Source organism: Anomaloglossus baeobatrachus, chromosome 2 (assembly GCF_048569485.1).
Source record: "Anomaloglossus baeobatrachus isolate aAnoBae1 chromosome 2, aAnoBae1.hap1, whole genome shotgun sequence".
In the NCBI taxonomy this organism is placed as follows: domain Eukaryota; kingdom Metazoa; phylum Chordata; class Amphibia; order Anura; family Aromobatidae; genus Anomaloglossus; species Anomaloglossus baeobatrachus.
Genome location: NC_134354.1, coordinates 53,209,902 through 53,227,880, shown reverse-complemented (window position 1 = coordinate 53,227,880; position 17,979 = coordinate 53,209,902). Strand labels below are relative to the sequence as shown.

Here is a 17,979-nt window from a genome sequence, read left to right as displayed (position 1 = left end):
AGTTAATTGCAGCCCTTAGAGTTCCTTGTCCAATTACTTTTGGTCCCTTGAAAAAGAGGAGGCTATGCATTACAGAGCTATGATTCCTAAACCCTTTCTCCGATTTGGATGTGAAAACTCTCATATTGCAGCTGGGAGTGTGCACTTTCAGCCCATATTATATATATAATTGTATTCCTGAACATGTTTTTGTAAACAGCTAAAATAACAAAACTTGTGTCACTGTCCAAATATTTCTGGACCTAACTGTATATACTATTGTGAATAAGTTTTTCTCACCTAGCGGCATTTCTTCTCGATAAAAAATATTCTACAATATGGCAACTGATTGAATTCATATATATGAAATCCGAGACATTCAAAGGTACAGTCGATTACATCTCCATAAAGCTCAAAGGTTGCATGAGGCTTTAGGTAAAGGAAAACCAGGAGCCATGACACACAAAGGATTACTCATGAGCCCGGCATTGGCCAATCCATTACAAGCCTAATATTCATGAAGCTTTCTACCGTCAGCCCATGGTGTGACTCTTCATACACCGCTATAGTGGTCACTGGTGTTGACATTGAGGACACGTAATTTACCTAATTGGATACAGGCCGCTTCAGAGAGAAGTGATTCATCAGATTGAGAAAACACGGCTTCATAACACATTATTCTCTTGCTATTTAAAGTGGTTTGAACTCGTGAACCGAGACTCAAAGGCAAACGTTATTTTGATTTGGCAACGGCTTATAAGTAGTTTTCAAGTTGGCAGTTTCAAAATCAGTTTCCCTCGTGTTGTTTTTTCCCTGCCAAGAACACGAAATAATATTTTTTTTCTATATTTTTTTTTTTTATAAAGTGATGATCACTCTAAAATATCACGTGCTTAATACACATGATACAGTGAGAAGTGCCAAACAAACGTATAGATGTAGCCACATGTAAATGACCACCTGGAGTACCATGAAGGTTCATTTCACACCGAGATCCTATTCCAGAAGACAGTCAATGAATGGACGTGCTTTGTAGTATGCATTGGTGTGTTACAATGATAACATGGAGCTCCATGGTTTTCATTCACCTGGGAATGAAATGAGGGTCCAGCTTTCACCTTCCTATCCCAGATTTGGAGAATGTGAATATTAAGGGAAGCTAAGGGCAGCTATAAAGTTTCTTTCTACTTCTGGTATTACTTAGTATTACACGTGAGAAGGCATCGAATAGAAATCACAATGTAGTAATTGATCACCTTGCTAAACTCTTTCTTTTCTAAGTGTTAGGGGTACTTTGCACGTTGCAACATCGCTAGCATCGGCTAGCGATGCCGAGCGCGATAGCACCTGCCCCCGTCGCACATGCGATATGTGGTGATTGCTGCCGTAGCGAACATTATCCCTACGGCAGCTTCACACGCACATACCTGCTCGGCGACGTCGCTGTGACTGCCGAAATATCCCTCCTTCAAGGGGGAGGTTCGTTCGGCGTCACTAATCGGCTGGCCAATAGAAGCGGAGGGGCAGAGATGAGCGAGACATAACATCCCACCCACCTTCTCCCTTCCGCATTGCCGGCGGGACGCAGGTAAGGAGATGTTTGTCGCTCCTGCGGGTTTACACACAGCAATGTATGGTGCTACAGGAACGACAAACAACATCGTACCTGCGGTCAACCCGACATTATGAAAATGTCCAATGCTACACAGATCACCGATTTTCGACGCTTTTGAGATCGTTTATTGGCGCATCTAGAATTTACACGTTGCGATGTTGTTACCGACGCCGGATGTGCGTCACTAACGACGTAACCCCGACGATATTCCAGATGCGATGTCGCAGTGTGTAAAGTACCCCTTAAAGGGGATGTCCACTACTTTGACATTGTCTGATTGGCCAGAGTCTGACACATAACACTCCCGCTGATCAGGTGATCTCGGTCCCGGTGGCGGTAGCAGCCAGAAATGCTCAGTTCCACCGCTGCTCCATCTTCTGATAGTGGCCGCAGCCGGGTACTGAACATCTACCTCTCATTCTAATCAATAGGAGATGAATGTGCAGTACCCGGCCGCGACCACTATTAGAAGATAGAGCAGCTTCGGAACTGATCATTTCCGATCACCTGCTGCCACCTCCAGGACTGAGAACAGCTGATCGTCGGGGTGCGATGTGTTGGACCCCGGCCGATCAGACATTGATGACCTATCCTAAGGATAAGCCATCAGTGTCAAAGTAGTGGATAACCCCTTTAAAGATGAGCAAATTTTTAGAGTTTGAATTTCCCAGCTTTGTCGAATAATTAAAAAATATTCAATTTGCAGTAAATTGATTCATGGAAAGTACTCCATCTGCCTTGAAAAGATGTGTGTAACACTCTGAGGTCTTCTAGGACTGTATCCAACCCATTTCAAGTTCTTTAATGCAAAAACAGCCTTGGACCTCATTTATTCATGCATATAAAACACGTACTTGTAAAACCAGTACCGATGTCATCAGTGTTTTCCATCAGTGTGCCATCAATGTGCCATCCGTGTTTTTCCGGTATGGCTGATGAAATAAAGATATTACAAATAGTGATGGGCGAATAGTAACTATTCGTGATCGGATTATTTGGAATGGTTTCCAAAGTACTATTCCGGTATTCGTCACAAATAACAAATCTAATGCAAGTTAATGGGGAACCCGAGCATTTTTCTTGTCGTGACAAATACTGGAAAATAGTACCCGGTAATCGGTAAGCATAATCTGAATACAAATAGTTACTATTCGCCCATCTCTAATTACAAAGGCTTTCTTATACTTTCATTGTTAAACATGTATGGCACACAGATGGCCCACGTGTGCCGTACGTGTTCTTCACAGACCCATAGACTTGTATTGGCCCTTGTCACCTGTGGTGATGGGAAAAAATGGACGTCTTTGTGTGGTTCATAGGGATACACAGTCTATGTAAAAACACAGAGATGTGAAGACCACCATAGGTTATAATAGGTATGTGTGGTACTCATGAAAAAAACTGATGCCACACACAAAGAAAAAAAGAAAACATGTACATGTGAAGGAGGCCTTACTAATATCAAAGTTACCTTAACAAATCTGGCTATGAGCAAATGGAAGATAACTGTTCTTTATTGCTGTGCTGTCACACAGACTATCTGTAATTTATTCAGTATTTCATGGCTTTCTCTCCCTGTCTCTTTATAATTTGTGACGTCCTCTCTTGATCCTGATGGCTGCTGCATTTCCTTTCTCAGCTTTCATACAGGCTACAATGGAACCTCCTGATTGGTTGTTCTAGAACATATGATGTTTTCAAATCCCACCAAGGACAACATCTGCAAGTAGTTTTTATGTTCACCCTGTGTTTGTGTGGGTTTCCTCTGGGTACTCCGGTTTCCTCCCACACCCCAAAGACATACAGATAGGGACTATAGATTGTGAGCCCCAATGGGGACAGTGTTGCTAATGTATGTAAAGCATTGTGGAATTAATAGCACTATATAAATGAATAAATATTATTAGGTGATAGTTGGTGGGCATTATGGAGAATCCCACCCAGAAATAGCCAAAGTAATTTCCACCTTCTCTGTCTCATGCAATCTTCCGGAAAGTGCAATATGGCAACAGCCAGTTTAGGAGATTCATGGTAATTGAATGTCAAATTGTTTGGTTCAGATAACTCAGAGAAAAATTCAGCTCTAATTTGTTTTGAATCAAATAGATTCACTCATCTCTATTTGGTATGTAAAATATACAATAGTCTTCCAAACTCTGTAAAGTACTCACACATTACCTAAAAAACAGATGCCCCAATACTGACTCCTAGGACACACACAAGAAGGTGGAACACTCCTAAGGATACTTTTTTATCTTGCCCATTATATTGTTCTCAACCTACAAAGCGCTTCTCAGGTATATATTTTTAATATGTCATACAGTAAATCCAATAATTCAACTCCAATATTTCGATATTCTTTGTGAACTGTATTTAGTCCTTAAAAGATTACATCAATGTGGTGTTATGGAAACATTGTCAAGGCTATAGAGATAGCAATAGAAAGAAATATGAGACATCTCAACAGAAATTTTCCAATTACTGCCGGTGTTGGCTGAGGCCAAAGCCAGGGCCACAGCAGTATATTCCCTTATAATCTACCACAAGTTCATGCTAGATATATAAAACCTAACATTATGTTGCCTTTTAAATATAACATTTTGATATATTATTCATAAATATATATATATATATATACAGTATATAAATTCGTTTTATATATATATATAGTATTTTTTATCCTAATTGTGTAATGTCATCTTATTCAAGGATAGTCTTTATAGATATTTGACTGGCCGGACTCCATTCATTCTCTATGACGCTGCCATAGAAAACTGAATACACTGTTTAAAGGGCTGTTTTCATCTCCAAAATCCTATCCCAATATGTTATAGGTGTAATAATAATAATAATAATATTAGCAAATACCTCCAGTTAGAAATGTAGTATAGTTCTTCTGATTCATTATGTGAAGGGCGTTGCAGGATCTTAGGTATTCATGGTTACGACTACGCACATAATCACAGTTAGTTGCCAGTTGTCATAACCATGGATACCTAAGGTCCTGCAATGCCCTGAACATGAGGTAAGTGACATAGTGAATCAGGAGAACTATACTACATTTCTAATTGGTGATGTTTGCTAATATTATTATTATTACTTGTTATAGTAGATTATAAGGGAGGAAACTGCTGTTGTCCTTAGCCTTGGCTACTAACATTACCACGTGTGTCCTAAATGTGGTGTCATGGCCTGCAGTGTCTCCAGACTTGCCTCCCATTGATCACATCTGGGATAATTGCAAGGTGAGCTGCCAGCAGTGGATCTTGATGACTTGTTGTAATGCATTCGGCATGGCAGAACAGTCCCTAGACAACCATTAATAACCTCATTGCGTGTAAGTGCCAGGATTTTTGCACTTTGGCAATTATACTTGAGATGTTTTGAAAATGTAGTTTCTATAACATTAACAAATCTATGGATCCTGTAATTTCCATAAAAAAAGCACCTGACAAAATTCCAGAATTTTCCACGACAACGCCCTCTTGATTTTGCGATTTTAATGCTAAGTAATATGTATATATCTTTATGATAGAAATTAGAACATTTTATGTTTCCGTCATAGAAATTGTGAGGAGGAGAGAGGTCAAAAGTTGTCAACCCTGAGTGGTGGAGTTCCGGCATTGCGGCCCTTACTTATCTGACTCAGTGAACCATGTGATTTGCATTAGTTGTGTAAACCCCATGAGATCTCGTAGTAACGGTTCCAGTATAATCTCAATATGGCATCTACACCACCAATGATAATACATTCCTACTGCACCATGTAAAGTGAGTTGTGTCCATCTCTCCGATGACCCCCGATTGTGTAGCAAAGAACCCACCGTGTGCAGGTTAATCCCTCTGTTAATAGACGGAGAGGTTCAGGCCTGGAATTCATTGACGGGTATTTGGGTTACTAATGCAGCTGTTTAGAGTGTTTGATTTGGCTACAGAACAGAAACAGCACTACATACCAATTTCATGAGCGACGGTGAAAGCTGCATGGAGGCCGTCATCTTCAATTACTGCACAGCTGCGCTCAGGAGAGCATATGGTCCCCACGTCTGCCATTCCCAGGGTATCACATGAATGATGCCCACATAAATCCTGCCCAAGAAGAAGGAAAAAAATAAGTCATGCAAATCTTGTTTTCTTACGCTTAACAGTGAGTAACAACGTGTTGTCAGCCACTTACACAGACAAACCCTCCGGCTGGTGGATGGGGGTCTGGCCGGAGTGGAATGGATTACAGGCATCACCTGTCTCTATAACAAGCATTTCCTTGCCAACTAACATTCACATTTCCGCATTATTCAGACTGAAGTCGTATAAAAACAAGTGTGATAGCCCGTCCTGGGGATATTCACCAGATCTCATTGTATTTACAGGCGTGATACTATACTCTATACCTTCTAAATCTCTTTACGCTTTCTTTATATACTGTATATACCCTGATAAATCAGCTGCATTTTCTTAAGTAATTTGTCTCTCTTGTCTTTCTACTCTTGTTGGTGGAATTTGCATCTAATTCATCAAAATGGCGAACTAATACATAAAAAAATATGTTTTTTTTGCAGTTTTACTTTATTGAGCCTTTTCAGGCTCCCTTCACACATATGTATAAAACATGTATGGAAAGAAGCTGTACCAATGTCATCAGTGTTTCCAATCAGTGTGTCATCCATGTTTTTCCACCATTGCTAAAAAAGTAAAGATGTTACAAATAGAGATGAGTGACCCCGACCTGTAAAGTTCAGAGTTCGTACTGAACACTGGGTGTCTGGGGCTCGAACCCAAACACTGTCTTTTTTTAAAAAAAAAAAAAGTTCATGCCCCATTGACTTTTATGGAGTTCAGGATCCGGGAACAGGTTCAGGACAAGTCCGGGTCCCAAAACAAACTTTTAACTTAAAGGGAACCGGTCACCTAATCACCTGTGGGGCAGTCTGATCCAGTCCGATGGACATTACTGGTCTCGGTTTGGCCCTTCCTCTCTCCTTGCGATCACCGTCCTTCTCCTTGCTTTGTGTGGACGATGCGTCCTACGTAGAGTTGAGTGAGTACCTAATTATTCATACTCACTATTAGAGTTGAGCGGATCGGTCATAATCCGGGTCCGGCAGATCCGGATCGGGTTGCCGCCGAAGTCCGGATCCGATCCGGAATCCGCAGCCATGTTAATCAATGGGGAGCGGGATCCGGGACGAGAGAGAGAGAGAAAAAAAAAAAAAAGGGATCCAGATCGTGCACCCCGAATCCCGGGTACTGGTCGGACTCGGATCGGGTGCTCAAACCATGCGGATCCGGGTCCGCTCAACACTACTCACTATACTTATAAAGAGTACTGTCTACTACTTGCGTTTTCATTCCGAATAGCGTGTGCAATTCAAGTCAATGGGGAAAACTCACAATGTAACGAGTAACCTGAATTCCGCACTATTCACTATTCGCACGAATAGGACGGCATTCCGGTTACTTGTTACATTGCGAGTATTCCCCATTGACTTGCATTGCCCACGCTATTCGGAATGAATACGTGAGTATTACACACTACTCATTATGAGTATAACAAGTACAAATAGTTAGGTACTCGCTCAACTCTAGTCCTGCGTCATCCACACAGAGTCCTCCATTGCACACCTGTGCATGTGCACTTCTCTCTGCCCTGCTGAGGGCAGTGCAAAGTACTGTAATGCGCAGACATGGAAGAAGGTCAAACAACGCCCGTGCATGCGCGCTACAATACTTTGCTTTGCCCTCAACAGGCAGAAGTGTGCGTGAGCAGGAGAGCAAAGGAGGTCTCTGTGTGGATGACGTAGGACGCATCATCCACACAAATCAAGGAGGACAGAAATCACAAGGATAGAGGAGGCACCGGATCCGAGAGCAGTGACACCCATCGGACCTGAACGTATCGGACCGGCCCGTAGGTGACAGGTTCCTTTTAACTCCTCAAACTTTCTACTATACTTTCAATTGTATGCACCCACGGCACATGGATGGCGCATAAAAGGGACATGAATGTCATCTGTGTGCTGTATGTATTTTTCATGGACTCATACATTAGTATTGGACCTTGTCATCCATGCTACTGGAACAAAACAGACTTGTCTCCATGTGGTTCACATGAATATATGGTCCATGGTAAAATACGGACATGTGAACAGCACCAAAGATTATAATGGGTATGTGTGGTATCTATGAAAAAAAATGGATGCCACACGTACCGGAAACACAGACATATGAGGAAGGCCTTAAAGTGCAAAAACAGCAGATTTTCCATTATATATTCTCTTGTAAAAAATCCGCTATATTTTCGTTTTAAGGCATCTCATGGACATTCTTCGAAAAATGTCTGCAGCGTTATTCTTCAACAGCGTAAAAATACATTAGATTCATCAAACAGTTTGCATTATAATTCTGGCGTAAAAGTCATTGAAACGTCACAGGGTGTTTTATGATTTTTTGAAGAATTTAGTTATTTTTGGAATTTTTCTTCCAGCTTTGATATATTTCTGAATAATGGGCAAAGCTTAGCATGATATAAAGTGGTATAAATTACGTGCCTAAAGCACGTAAATGAACCCTCTCTGTCTGGATTCTCAATATACATGAATAAAGCCTTGGCAGTGCTCTATTGCTTCAAAATGTTATGGTCCCATCGTCCATATGGGATTTATGTGCAGTTTGGTGAGCTAAATACCATTTCATTATGCTTCTTTTATATTGGAGCTCAGCAGCTGAAGGATGCACCGAATTCATTAAGAGGCACAGGCAGATCAGAGCAAATCATTCATCTAGACAGGCATACACAAAGCCAGTCTTGAATCCCCCAAATATGACATTTTTGCAGCGTTTTGAAACATCTCGAATGAGGAATTATTTGAAAATATCTGGATGGTGATAATCACGCTCACCTACATAGTTGACCAATGCCAAGATATAACAAATATAAGAATAAAAAGATAATAATAATAAATAATAATAAAGATGCTTAAAATTCAAACTCAGGCCACGTGCACATGTTGAGTATTTGGTGAGTTTTTACCTCAGTATTTGTAGCCAAAAGCAGGAGTGGGTGATAAATACATTAGTGGTGCCCATGTTTCTATTATACTTTTCCTCTGATTGTTCCTCCTCTGGTTTTTGCTATAAATACTGAGGTAAAAAACTCACCAAATACTCAATGTGTGACGTGGTCTTAACTTGACATGGCTTTAACTTTTGCTACCCATTAGGCCACCTTCAGACATTGAGTATTTGGTGAGTTTTTTACCTCAGTATTTGGAAGCCAAAACCAGTAGTGGGTAGACAATACAGAAGTAGTGCTCATGTTTCAATTATACTTTTCCTCTAATGGTCCCACTGCTGGTTTTGGTTACAAATACTGAGGTAAAAAACTCACCAAATACTCAACATGTGCACGTGGCCTATTGGGTAGCGGAAGTTAAGGCCACGTCAAGTTAAGGCCACATCACACGTTGAGTATTTGGTTAGTTTTTTTATCTCAGTATTTGTAGCCAAAACCAGGAGTATGTGAAAAATGTAGACGTGGTGTCTGTGCTTCTATTATACTTTTCCTTTGATTGTTCCACTGCTGGTTTTGGCTACAAATACTGAGGTAAAAAAACTCACCAAATACTCAACGTGTGATGTGGCCTTAACTTGACGTGGCCTTAACTTCCGCTACCCAATAGGCCACGTGCACATGTTGAGTATTTGGTGATTTTTTTCCTTAGTAATTGTAGCCAAAACCAGGAGTGGAACAATCAGAGGAAAAGTATAATAGCAACAGGAGCACCACTTCTGTATTTTTCACTTACTTTTAGTTTTGGCTACAAATACTGAGGTAAAACAAACTCACCAAATACTCAACGTGAGGACGTGGCCTAATGGATAGCGGAAGTTAAGGCCAAGTCCACACGTTGAGTATTTGGTCAGTATTTTACATCAGTATTTGTAGCTAAAACCAGGTGTGGAACAATGAGAGGAAAAGTATAATAGAAACATGGGCACCACTTCTGTATTTTTTACCCACTTCTTGTTTTGGCTACAAATGCCGAGGTAAAAACTAACCAAATCCTGAACAAGTGCATGTTGCTTTACTCTAAAAAAAGAGATGCAATAACAGTGGTAAATTAGAGGGAATTTTTTTTTTTAATTTACAAACCGGTGCATTAAACCATTCTTAGGTCAGTTTCACACATTCATTTATTACGATCCTTACTCAGATTACAATCCCCAGACTGTCATCTATGGGTACATATATGAGACTGCTGATTCCAGATCAAGAGATCTGCTGCCAGACCGTAAATTAGACCATGAAACGTGGATGGGTGAAACTGGCCTTAAAGGGGTTTTCAAGCCCACTGCATAGGTGAAACCAGATGTTCATAATAGCATTCTTGTATCTCCTGGTCTCCGATGATTATCCCTTGGCTGCAAGAGCTGAACAGATCGGCACACGAAGTGTGCACCATACCACTCTATTCAAGTCTGCAAAAATAGTCAAGCGACGTACTCAGCTATATTTGGAAATCGGAAATAACGTTGACTTGAATCATCATGCATGCACCAGAGGAAAATGAATGACCTTTGTCTACTGATAGGTTTCTACAAGTCCATTCCTTACCTGATTGGACTAATTCTCTAGCACTTTCCCACAATCAGTGTTACTTGTGTTTTTGGCGCTGCACATTTTCTCTGCATCCAACATGCAGCATTTTATAGTACAAGCAAACTGGATGTGATTAATAGAAATCTAATGTCCACTCTGCTTCTTTTTTATGCCGCGTACTCTTAACTGTGGTGCGTTTTTACAAGCTAGTACATGTCAATTTATCTTCATTGAACACTCAGTTTTTTTGCTGAATTTCCCAATAGACTTGCATTAAATGCAGACAAGACACACATGCAGATTTAGTGCATTTACAAGGCAAAAAAAGCACCAAAATTCCATGTAATCTGCAGCTAATTCTGTGAGTTCCAGAAAATTTTAAAATCAAAACAGTCTTAAAGGGTGACATAAAAAACAGAGACAAAAAATGCAAAATCAAAAATGGGAAAAAAAATGGAATGTCAACGCAATTGTAAATTGCAAATTGCAAACGCAATTGAAAAAATGTGTGTAAACTAAGTTGTGGAGATGGTGCGGAAATTGTGCAGCGTTAAAGACTCAACTGATCCTGATCGAGAGAACGTAGACTTAAGGATTTATTTTTACAGTGATGGACAAAGGAGTCTACACCTCCCGTGACAACTTCGGTGAATTTCCTAATGTCTGTATAGACATTACATAACCTAGAGAGTGGATAAAGCGGAGGCTCCTGCCCATTTAGTCTCCAGCATGATATGACTGCCTCCTTACTAGAAAAGTGTGAACCTGAATTCGCTGTTCGGACCGAACACAGACTTTCCAAAAAAAACCCACAAAACAAAGTTCTGGTTCAGATTTCGGTGCTTTACGTATGCAAACCATTCACGCAAGCATCGCTGTGCTTGGGGACACTTGGTGCTCAGCCCTGTGCGAACTACTTATGGTGTTTGATCGGCTCACACTGGGGGTAACAGTGTCTGACTGGTTACCGGAGGATTTCGGTTCAGTTCATGGCAGCTGCGGACAAGCCAGGCTGAACTCCGAAGCTGTCACCTGAGCTCCAGAGTTCAGCTCGGCCTGTCCGTAGCTGTGACATGAACTGAACCGCAATTGCTGTGGAATCATTTAACGCTTGTGGTTCAGTCATGCAAACCCCGAGTTCAGTCCAGGCTGCACTCTGGAGCTCAGGTGAGAGCTCCGGAGTTCAATGCAGGTAACCGCGGCCAGGCCTGGTATTACTGGAGATTCCTCCAGTAACCAGTCCGACACTGGGGGGTAACAACAACATGATGGGATGTAGTGTGCACAAGACAAAGAAATGCAGAGTTGGGGTTCGGATTGTTGTGCTTTACATATGAACACCTCTCATGCGAGCATCGCTGTGCTCGGGTATGATCAGTGCTCAGCCCAGTGGGAGTCGCTTGCAGTGTTTGATCAGCTCACATTGGGGATAACAACAGCGTGATCAGATGTAGTGTTCACAAGACAAAAAATATGGAAAAATCCCACCTACCCACCCCCAGAAGTGCTCTGTTTATGGCTGGCTGTATGTGGACAGAGACCCGAACTGCTCAATTAGTGACTTCCGTTAGGGTTCAGGTCAGGTCCGAGTCCCAAACCAAGCTGCATCAAAACTCCAGCTGAACCCGCCGAACCGAGTGTCCACGAGTCCGCTCATCTCTACTCCTTACCTATGGATATGCCATACTGTATGGCTACAGTAGAAAAACTCATTTATTTTACGGCACAGTAATATAAGCACTAGAGATGAGCGAACCGGTCGCGGTTCGGCTCGAGGTTGGTTCGCCGAACGGACCTCCCGTTCGAGTTCGGTTCGTCGAACCGAACTCGAACTGCATAGGAAACAATGGCAGGCAATCACAAACACAGAAAAACACCTAGAAAACACCCTCAAAGGTGTCCTAAAGGTGACAAACAACTCAAACACATTGGAAAGTGACAAGGACATATACTCATGCGAAAACAAAACAGCTGGACAAGGAAAAAGAGGAGGACACACAGATATAGGCATGGCACGCCCTTCTAAAATCATGTAAAACACCGCAAGGTGACTCCAAGCGGAGTCTCCCTTTTTTCCAAAAATTGGGCCACACACACACCCACCCCTTCAGTGGTAGCACTTGTGCCCCAGTTGCACACTTCACAGCTAGATTTGCATCAAGCACATTCAAAAATACGCCATAATTAACCGTCCCCAGGATGACACCAGGGTAGGTAGCTAAGTCTTTCCTGATCCCAGCTCTGTGCAGCTTGGATCATTTATAAAAAACACAGCAATCAAGGGTTACTCCAAGCGGAGTCTCCCTTTTTTCCAAAAATTGGGCCCCACACACACCCACCCCTTCAGTGGCAGCAGTTGTGCCCTAGTTGTACACTTCACAGCTACATTTGCATCAAGCACATTCAAAAATACGCCATTCTTATCCGTCCCCAGGATGACACCGGGGTAGGTAGCAAAGTCTTTCCTGATCCCAGCTCTGTTCATCTTGGCTTCTTTTAAAAACACATCAAGCAAGGGTTACTCCAAGCGGAGTCTCCCTTTTTTTCCAAAAATTGGGCCCCACACACCCACCCATTCAGTGGCAGCAGTTGTGCCCCAGTTGTACACTTCACAGCTAGATTTGCATCAAGCACATTCAAAAATACGTCATTCTTATCCGTCCCCAGGATGACACCGGGGTAGGTAGCAAAGTCTTTCCTGATCCCAGCTCTGTTCATCTTGGCTTCTTTTAAAAACACATCAAGCAAGGGTTACTCCAAGCGGAGTCTCCCTTTTTTCCAAAAATTGGGCCCCACACACACCCACCCCTTCAGTGGCAGCAGTTGTGCCCTAGTTGTACACTTCACAGCTACATTTGCATCAAGCACATTCAAAAATACGCCATTCTTATCCATCCCCAGGATGACACCGGGGTAGGTAGCAAAGTCTTTCCTGATCCCAGCTCTGTTCATCTTGGCTTCTTTTAAAAACACAGCAAGCAAGGGTTACTCCAAGCGGAGTCTCCCTTTTTTTCCAAAAATTGGGCCCCACACACCCACCCATTCAGTGGCAGCAGTTGTGCCCCAGTTGTACACTTCACAGCTAGATTTGCATCAAGCACATTCAAAAATACGTCATTCTTATCCGTCCCCAGGATGACACCGGGGTAGGTAGCAAAGTCTTTCCTGATCCCAGCTCTGTTCATCTTGGCTTCTTTTAAAAACACAGCAAGCAAGGGTTACTCCAAGCGGAGTCTCCCTTTTTTTCCAAAAATTGGGCCCCACACACCCACCCATTCAGTGGCAGCAGTTGTGGCCCAGTTGTACACTTCACAGCTAGATTTGCATCAAGCACATTCAAAAATACGTCATTCTTATCCGTCCCCAGGATGACACCGGGGTAGGTAGCAAAGTCTTTCCTGATCCCAGCTCTGTTCATCTTGGCTTCTTTTAAAAACACAGCAAGCAAGGGTTACTCCAAGCGGAGTCTCCCTTTTTTTTCCAAAAATTGGGCCCCACACACCCACCCATTCAGTGGCAGCAGTTGTGCCCCAGTTGTACACTTCACAGCTAGATTTGCATCAAGCACATTCAAAAATACGCCATAATTAACCGTCCCCAGGATGACACCAGGGTAGGTAGCAAAGTCTTTCCTGATCCCAGCTCTGTTCATCTTGGCTTCTTTTAAAAACAATGTAAGCAAGGGTTACTCCAAGCGGAGTCTCCCTTTTTTTCCAAAAATTGGGCCCCACACACCCACCCATTCAGTGGCAGCACTTGTGCCCTAGTTGCAAACAGGATGTTTTGATTTGCATCAAGCACATTCCAAATCAACAAGCATTTACTCTCCCCAGGATGACACAGGGGTAGTAAATTCCTTCTGGATCCATGACTTGTTCATTTTGATGAACGTCAGTCTGTCCACATTGTCACTGGACAGACGCGTGCGCTTATCTGTCAGCACACACCCAGCAGCACTGAATACACGTTCAGAGACAACGCTGGCAGCTGGACACGACAAAATCTCCAAGGCGTAAGTTGCGAGCTCTGGCCATTTTTCTAGGTTTGAAGCCCAAAAGGAGCAAGGCTCCAGTTGCACAGTCATGGCATCGATGTTCATTTGGAGATACTCCTGTATCATCCTCTCCAGCCGTTGACTATGTGTCAGACTTGTTGTCTCTGGTGGCCTTGCAAAAGAGGGTCTAAAAAAATTATGAAAAGATTCCATAAAATTGCTGTTACCGGCACCAGATACGGTCCTACTGGTACGGGTAGACTGTTGAAGATGACGAGACCGTCCCATGTTTGTCAAGTTACAACTGGGAGATTCACTCCCTGCACCTGCACGGTTGTTTGGTGGAAAAGCCGAGCTAAGATCTAGTAACAGCTTCTGCTGATACTCCTGCATACGTGCGTCCCTTTCTATGGCTGGAATTATGTCACAAAATTTGGACTTGTACCGGGGATCTAATAGTGTGGCAATCCAGTAGTCATCATCACTTCTAATTTTGACAATACGACTGTCATGTTGGAGGTAGTGCAACAAAAAGGCACTCATGTGTCTTGCGCAGCCATGCGGACCAAGTCCACGCTGTGTTTGTGGCATAGAGGTGCTACCCGTTCTTTCTTCCTCTGACATCTGACCCCAACCTCTTTCAACTGAAATTTGACCAAGGTCTCCCTCATCCGCTGAGTCTTCCATGTCCATGGACAGTTCGTCCTCCATTTCTTCATGTTCTCCTGCACCTTGCTCAACATTTCGCCTGCTACTATGCGCCCTTGTCGATCCCTGTCCCCCTTGGTCCCATGCCTGCTGCGTTGGTGATGATGAACGTCTGGACCTTGGTGATGTTGTTGTCCCTTGCGCATATGAATCCTCCTGTAGTTCCTCCCCTTCATGTTGTCCCACCCCCTGACTCCGAATAGTGTTTAGCGTGTGCTCCAGCATGTAAATGACTGGAATCGTCATGCTGATAATGGCATTGTCAGCGCTAAACATATTCGTCGCCATGTCGAAACTGTGCAGAAGGGTGCATAGGTCCTTGATCTGAGACCACTCCATCAGGGTGATCTGCCCCACCTCTGCATCTCGTTGGCCCAGGCTATACGTCATGACGTATTGCACCAGGGCTCTGCGGTGCTGCCACAGTCGCTGTAACATGTGGAGAGTTGAATTCCAGCGTGTCGCCACATCACATTTCAGGCGATGAACCGGCAGGCCGAAAGACTTCTGGAGCGATGCAAGTCGCTCAGCTGCGGCGCTTGAACGGCGGAAGTGAGCAGACAGTTTTCGTGCCCTGTTCAGAAGGCCATCTAGGCCGGGATAGTGTGTTAAAAATTGCTGCACGACAAGGTTCAACACGTGAGCCATACAAGGTACGTGTGTCACCTTGCCCAGGCGAAGGGCCGCACCCAGGTTTGCAGCATTGTCGCACACGGCCTTACCAGGCTGCAGGTTGAGTGGAGACAACCATTTATTAAACTCGGACCGCAGAGCTGACCACAACTCCTCAGCTGTGTGACTCTTATTACCAAGACATGTCAAGCTAAAGACCGCCTGATGCCGTTGCGCTCTGCTGCCAGCATAGTAATGAGGGGTGCGTGATTCCTTCTGCGCAGTGAGAACGCTGGTGGCCTGACCAGGCAGGCTTGGGGCGGAGGTGGAGGACCCAGATGAGGTGGAGGATGCAGAAGCAGTGGCGGAACTTGGACAGACAGAGGATTGACACACAAGTCGTGGGGACGGCAAGACTTGTGCAGCAGACCCTTCACCATCTATCACCATAGTTACCCAGTGCCCAGTCAGCGACATGTAACGTCCCTGTCCATGCTTACTGGTCCAAGTATCGGTGGTGAAATGCACCCGTTCACACACAGAGTTTCTCAAGGAAGCGGTGATGTTGTGTGCGACATGCTGGTGTAGCGCGGGCACACCTTTCTTAGAGAAGTAGTGGCGACTAGGCATCTGGTACTGGGGCATAGCGACAGACATAAGGTCTCTAAAATCCTGTGTGTCCACTAGGCGGAAAGGCAGCATTTCGGCAGCCAACAGCTTACAGAGGGATAGAGTCAACCTCTTAGCTTTGTCATGGGTCGGAGGAAGTGGCCTTTTATTTGACCACATCTGAGGGACAGAGATCTGGCTGCTGTGTGTAGACGGTGTTGAGTAGGGTGTCCCTGGAAAAATGCAGGTTTGTGAGGAAAGTGCAGGCGGAGACATGATGTTGCCTTCATCCAACGTTGGTGCTATCGATGTCTGAGAGAGCTGTACACACTCACTTGTTTCCCCTTCCAAACCAACTGACGACCTTACAAGCAAACTGCCTGTTGCGGTTGCAGTGGTGGAAGTTTTGCGTGGAAAAACAGGTGTGACAGCTGTCCCCACAGTCCTAGAAGATGAAGAGCGCGCGGATGCACTGGAAGGGGCGGGCGGTGGATGGTTCGCTCCGCTAGGCCGCATTGCAGCACGGTGAGCTTCCCACCGGGACTTATGATATTTAGTCATGTGACGATTCATGGAAGAAGTTGTCAAACTGCTGAGGTTTTGACCTCTACTAACAGAATCATGACAAATGTTACATATCACATGAGTTGGGCGATCTTTTTCGATGTGAAAAAAGGACCAGGCTAGGCAAGGCTTAGAGGCCATGCGACCTGTTGATCCACCCCGAATAATGCTCATAGGCAGAGTGGTGGCTGAGGATGCAGTTGTAGACGTGCTACCAGTGCTCCGACTCTGTCCAGGAAGGCGCAAGGTAACTTCGTCGTCGGTTGCATCCTCCTCCACCGCCTCTGTTGACCTCCTCGAGTGCCTGACTGGGGGTTGACAGTAGGTGGGATCTAGAACGTCATCATCAATTGTTGTGTTTGCACTCCCCTCCCCCTCAGACCGAGCCTCTTCTTGCCCTGACCGAATATTTAAGTTGTCATCCCAATCGGGTATCTGCGTCTCATCTTCATCAGTATGTTCCTCATTGTCTATAACCACAGGTGTTACAGTTTGTGACAAAGGGTCAACATTATGCTCAGAAACTTGGTCCTCACGGCCTGAATCAGAGTCACAAAGGTTCTGGGCATCACTGCAGACCATTTCCTGTTCTGTACTCACTGTAGCTTGGGAGCAGACCTCTGATTCCCAGGCTATAGTGTGACTGAACAGCTCTGCAGACTCAGCCATCTCAGTTCCACCATACTGTGCAGGGCTGATGGAGACTTCAGAGCTGGGAGAAATCAAGTGTGATTGGGATGACAACTCAGAGGACTGGTGTTTTTTGGATGCGGTACTTGAAGTGGCTGAGAGGGCACTTGTTGGACCACTTGAGATCCATTCAAGCATTTTCCTTTTTTGCCCATCATCTACCTTTGTTCCTCTTGTTCGTGTCCGTAAAAAAGGGAGCACATCGGATTGTCCACAATAAGTAGTAGACATCTTACTTTTGCTAGTAGATGGTCTATCTGCAGCAGATGATAATGGAGCTTTGCCACCTTCCCCACTGACAAAACCTGTTTTGCCTTTTCCACCACGCCTCTTCCCCTTTCCACCAGCATCTGTCATTTTGCCACTCATGTTGATTGCGACAAGATTGTGGACTGAAAATGTGGTAGTAAAAATTGAGAGGTGGTGAAGATTGCAGTGGTGGTCTAGCTTTATTAACAGCAGAATAATAAAGAATAAATATCCCTGACAATGTAACTTAGTTATAATTAGTTGGAGTGTGCAACGCAGGCAGACGTGCTGCAAATGTCTTGGCACTAGTGGGACTAAAGCAAAGTCCAATAGCCACGTATAGGATGCCACTAGGTACAC

At 43.9% G+C, this 17,979-nt stretch overlaps 1 protein-coding gene across 1 annotated transcript in view; it reads right to left on the bottom strand.

Moving 5' to 3' along the window:
* Nucleotides 1–17,979, bottom strand: part of ADAMTS5 (ADAM metallopeptidase with thrombospondin type 1 motif 5) — a 149,191-nt gene that overhangs the window by 96,694 nt on the left and 34,518 nt on the right. Inside the window, exon 2 of the mRNA XM_075335057.1 lies at nucleotides 5,551–5,683. Within this exon, the coding sequence (XP_075191172.1) occupies nucleotides 5,551–5,683 (133 nt within the window). The remainder of the gene's footprint in view (nucleotides 1–5,550; nucleotides 5,684–17,979) is intronic.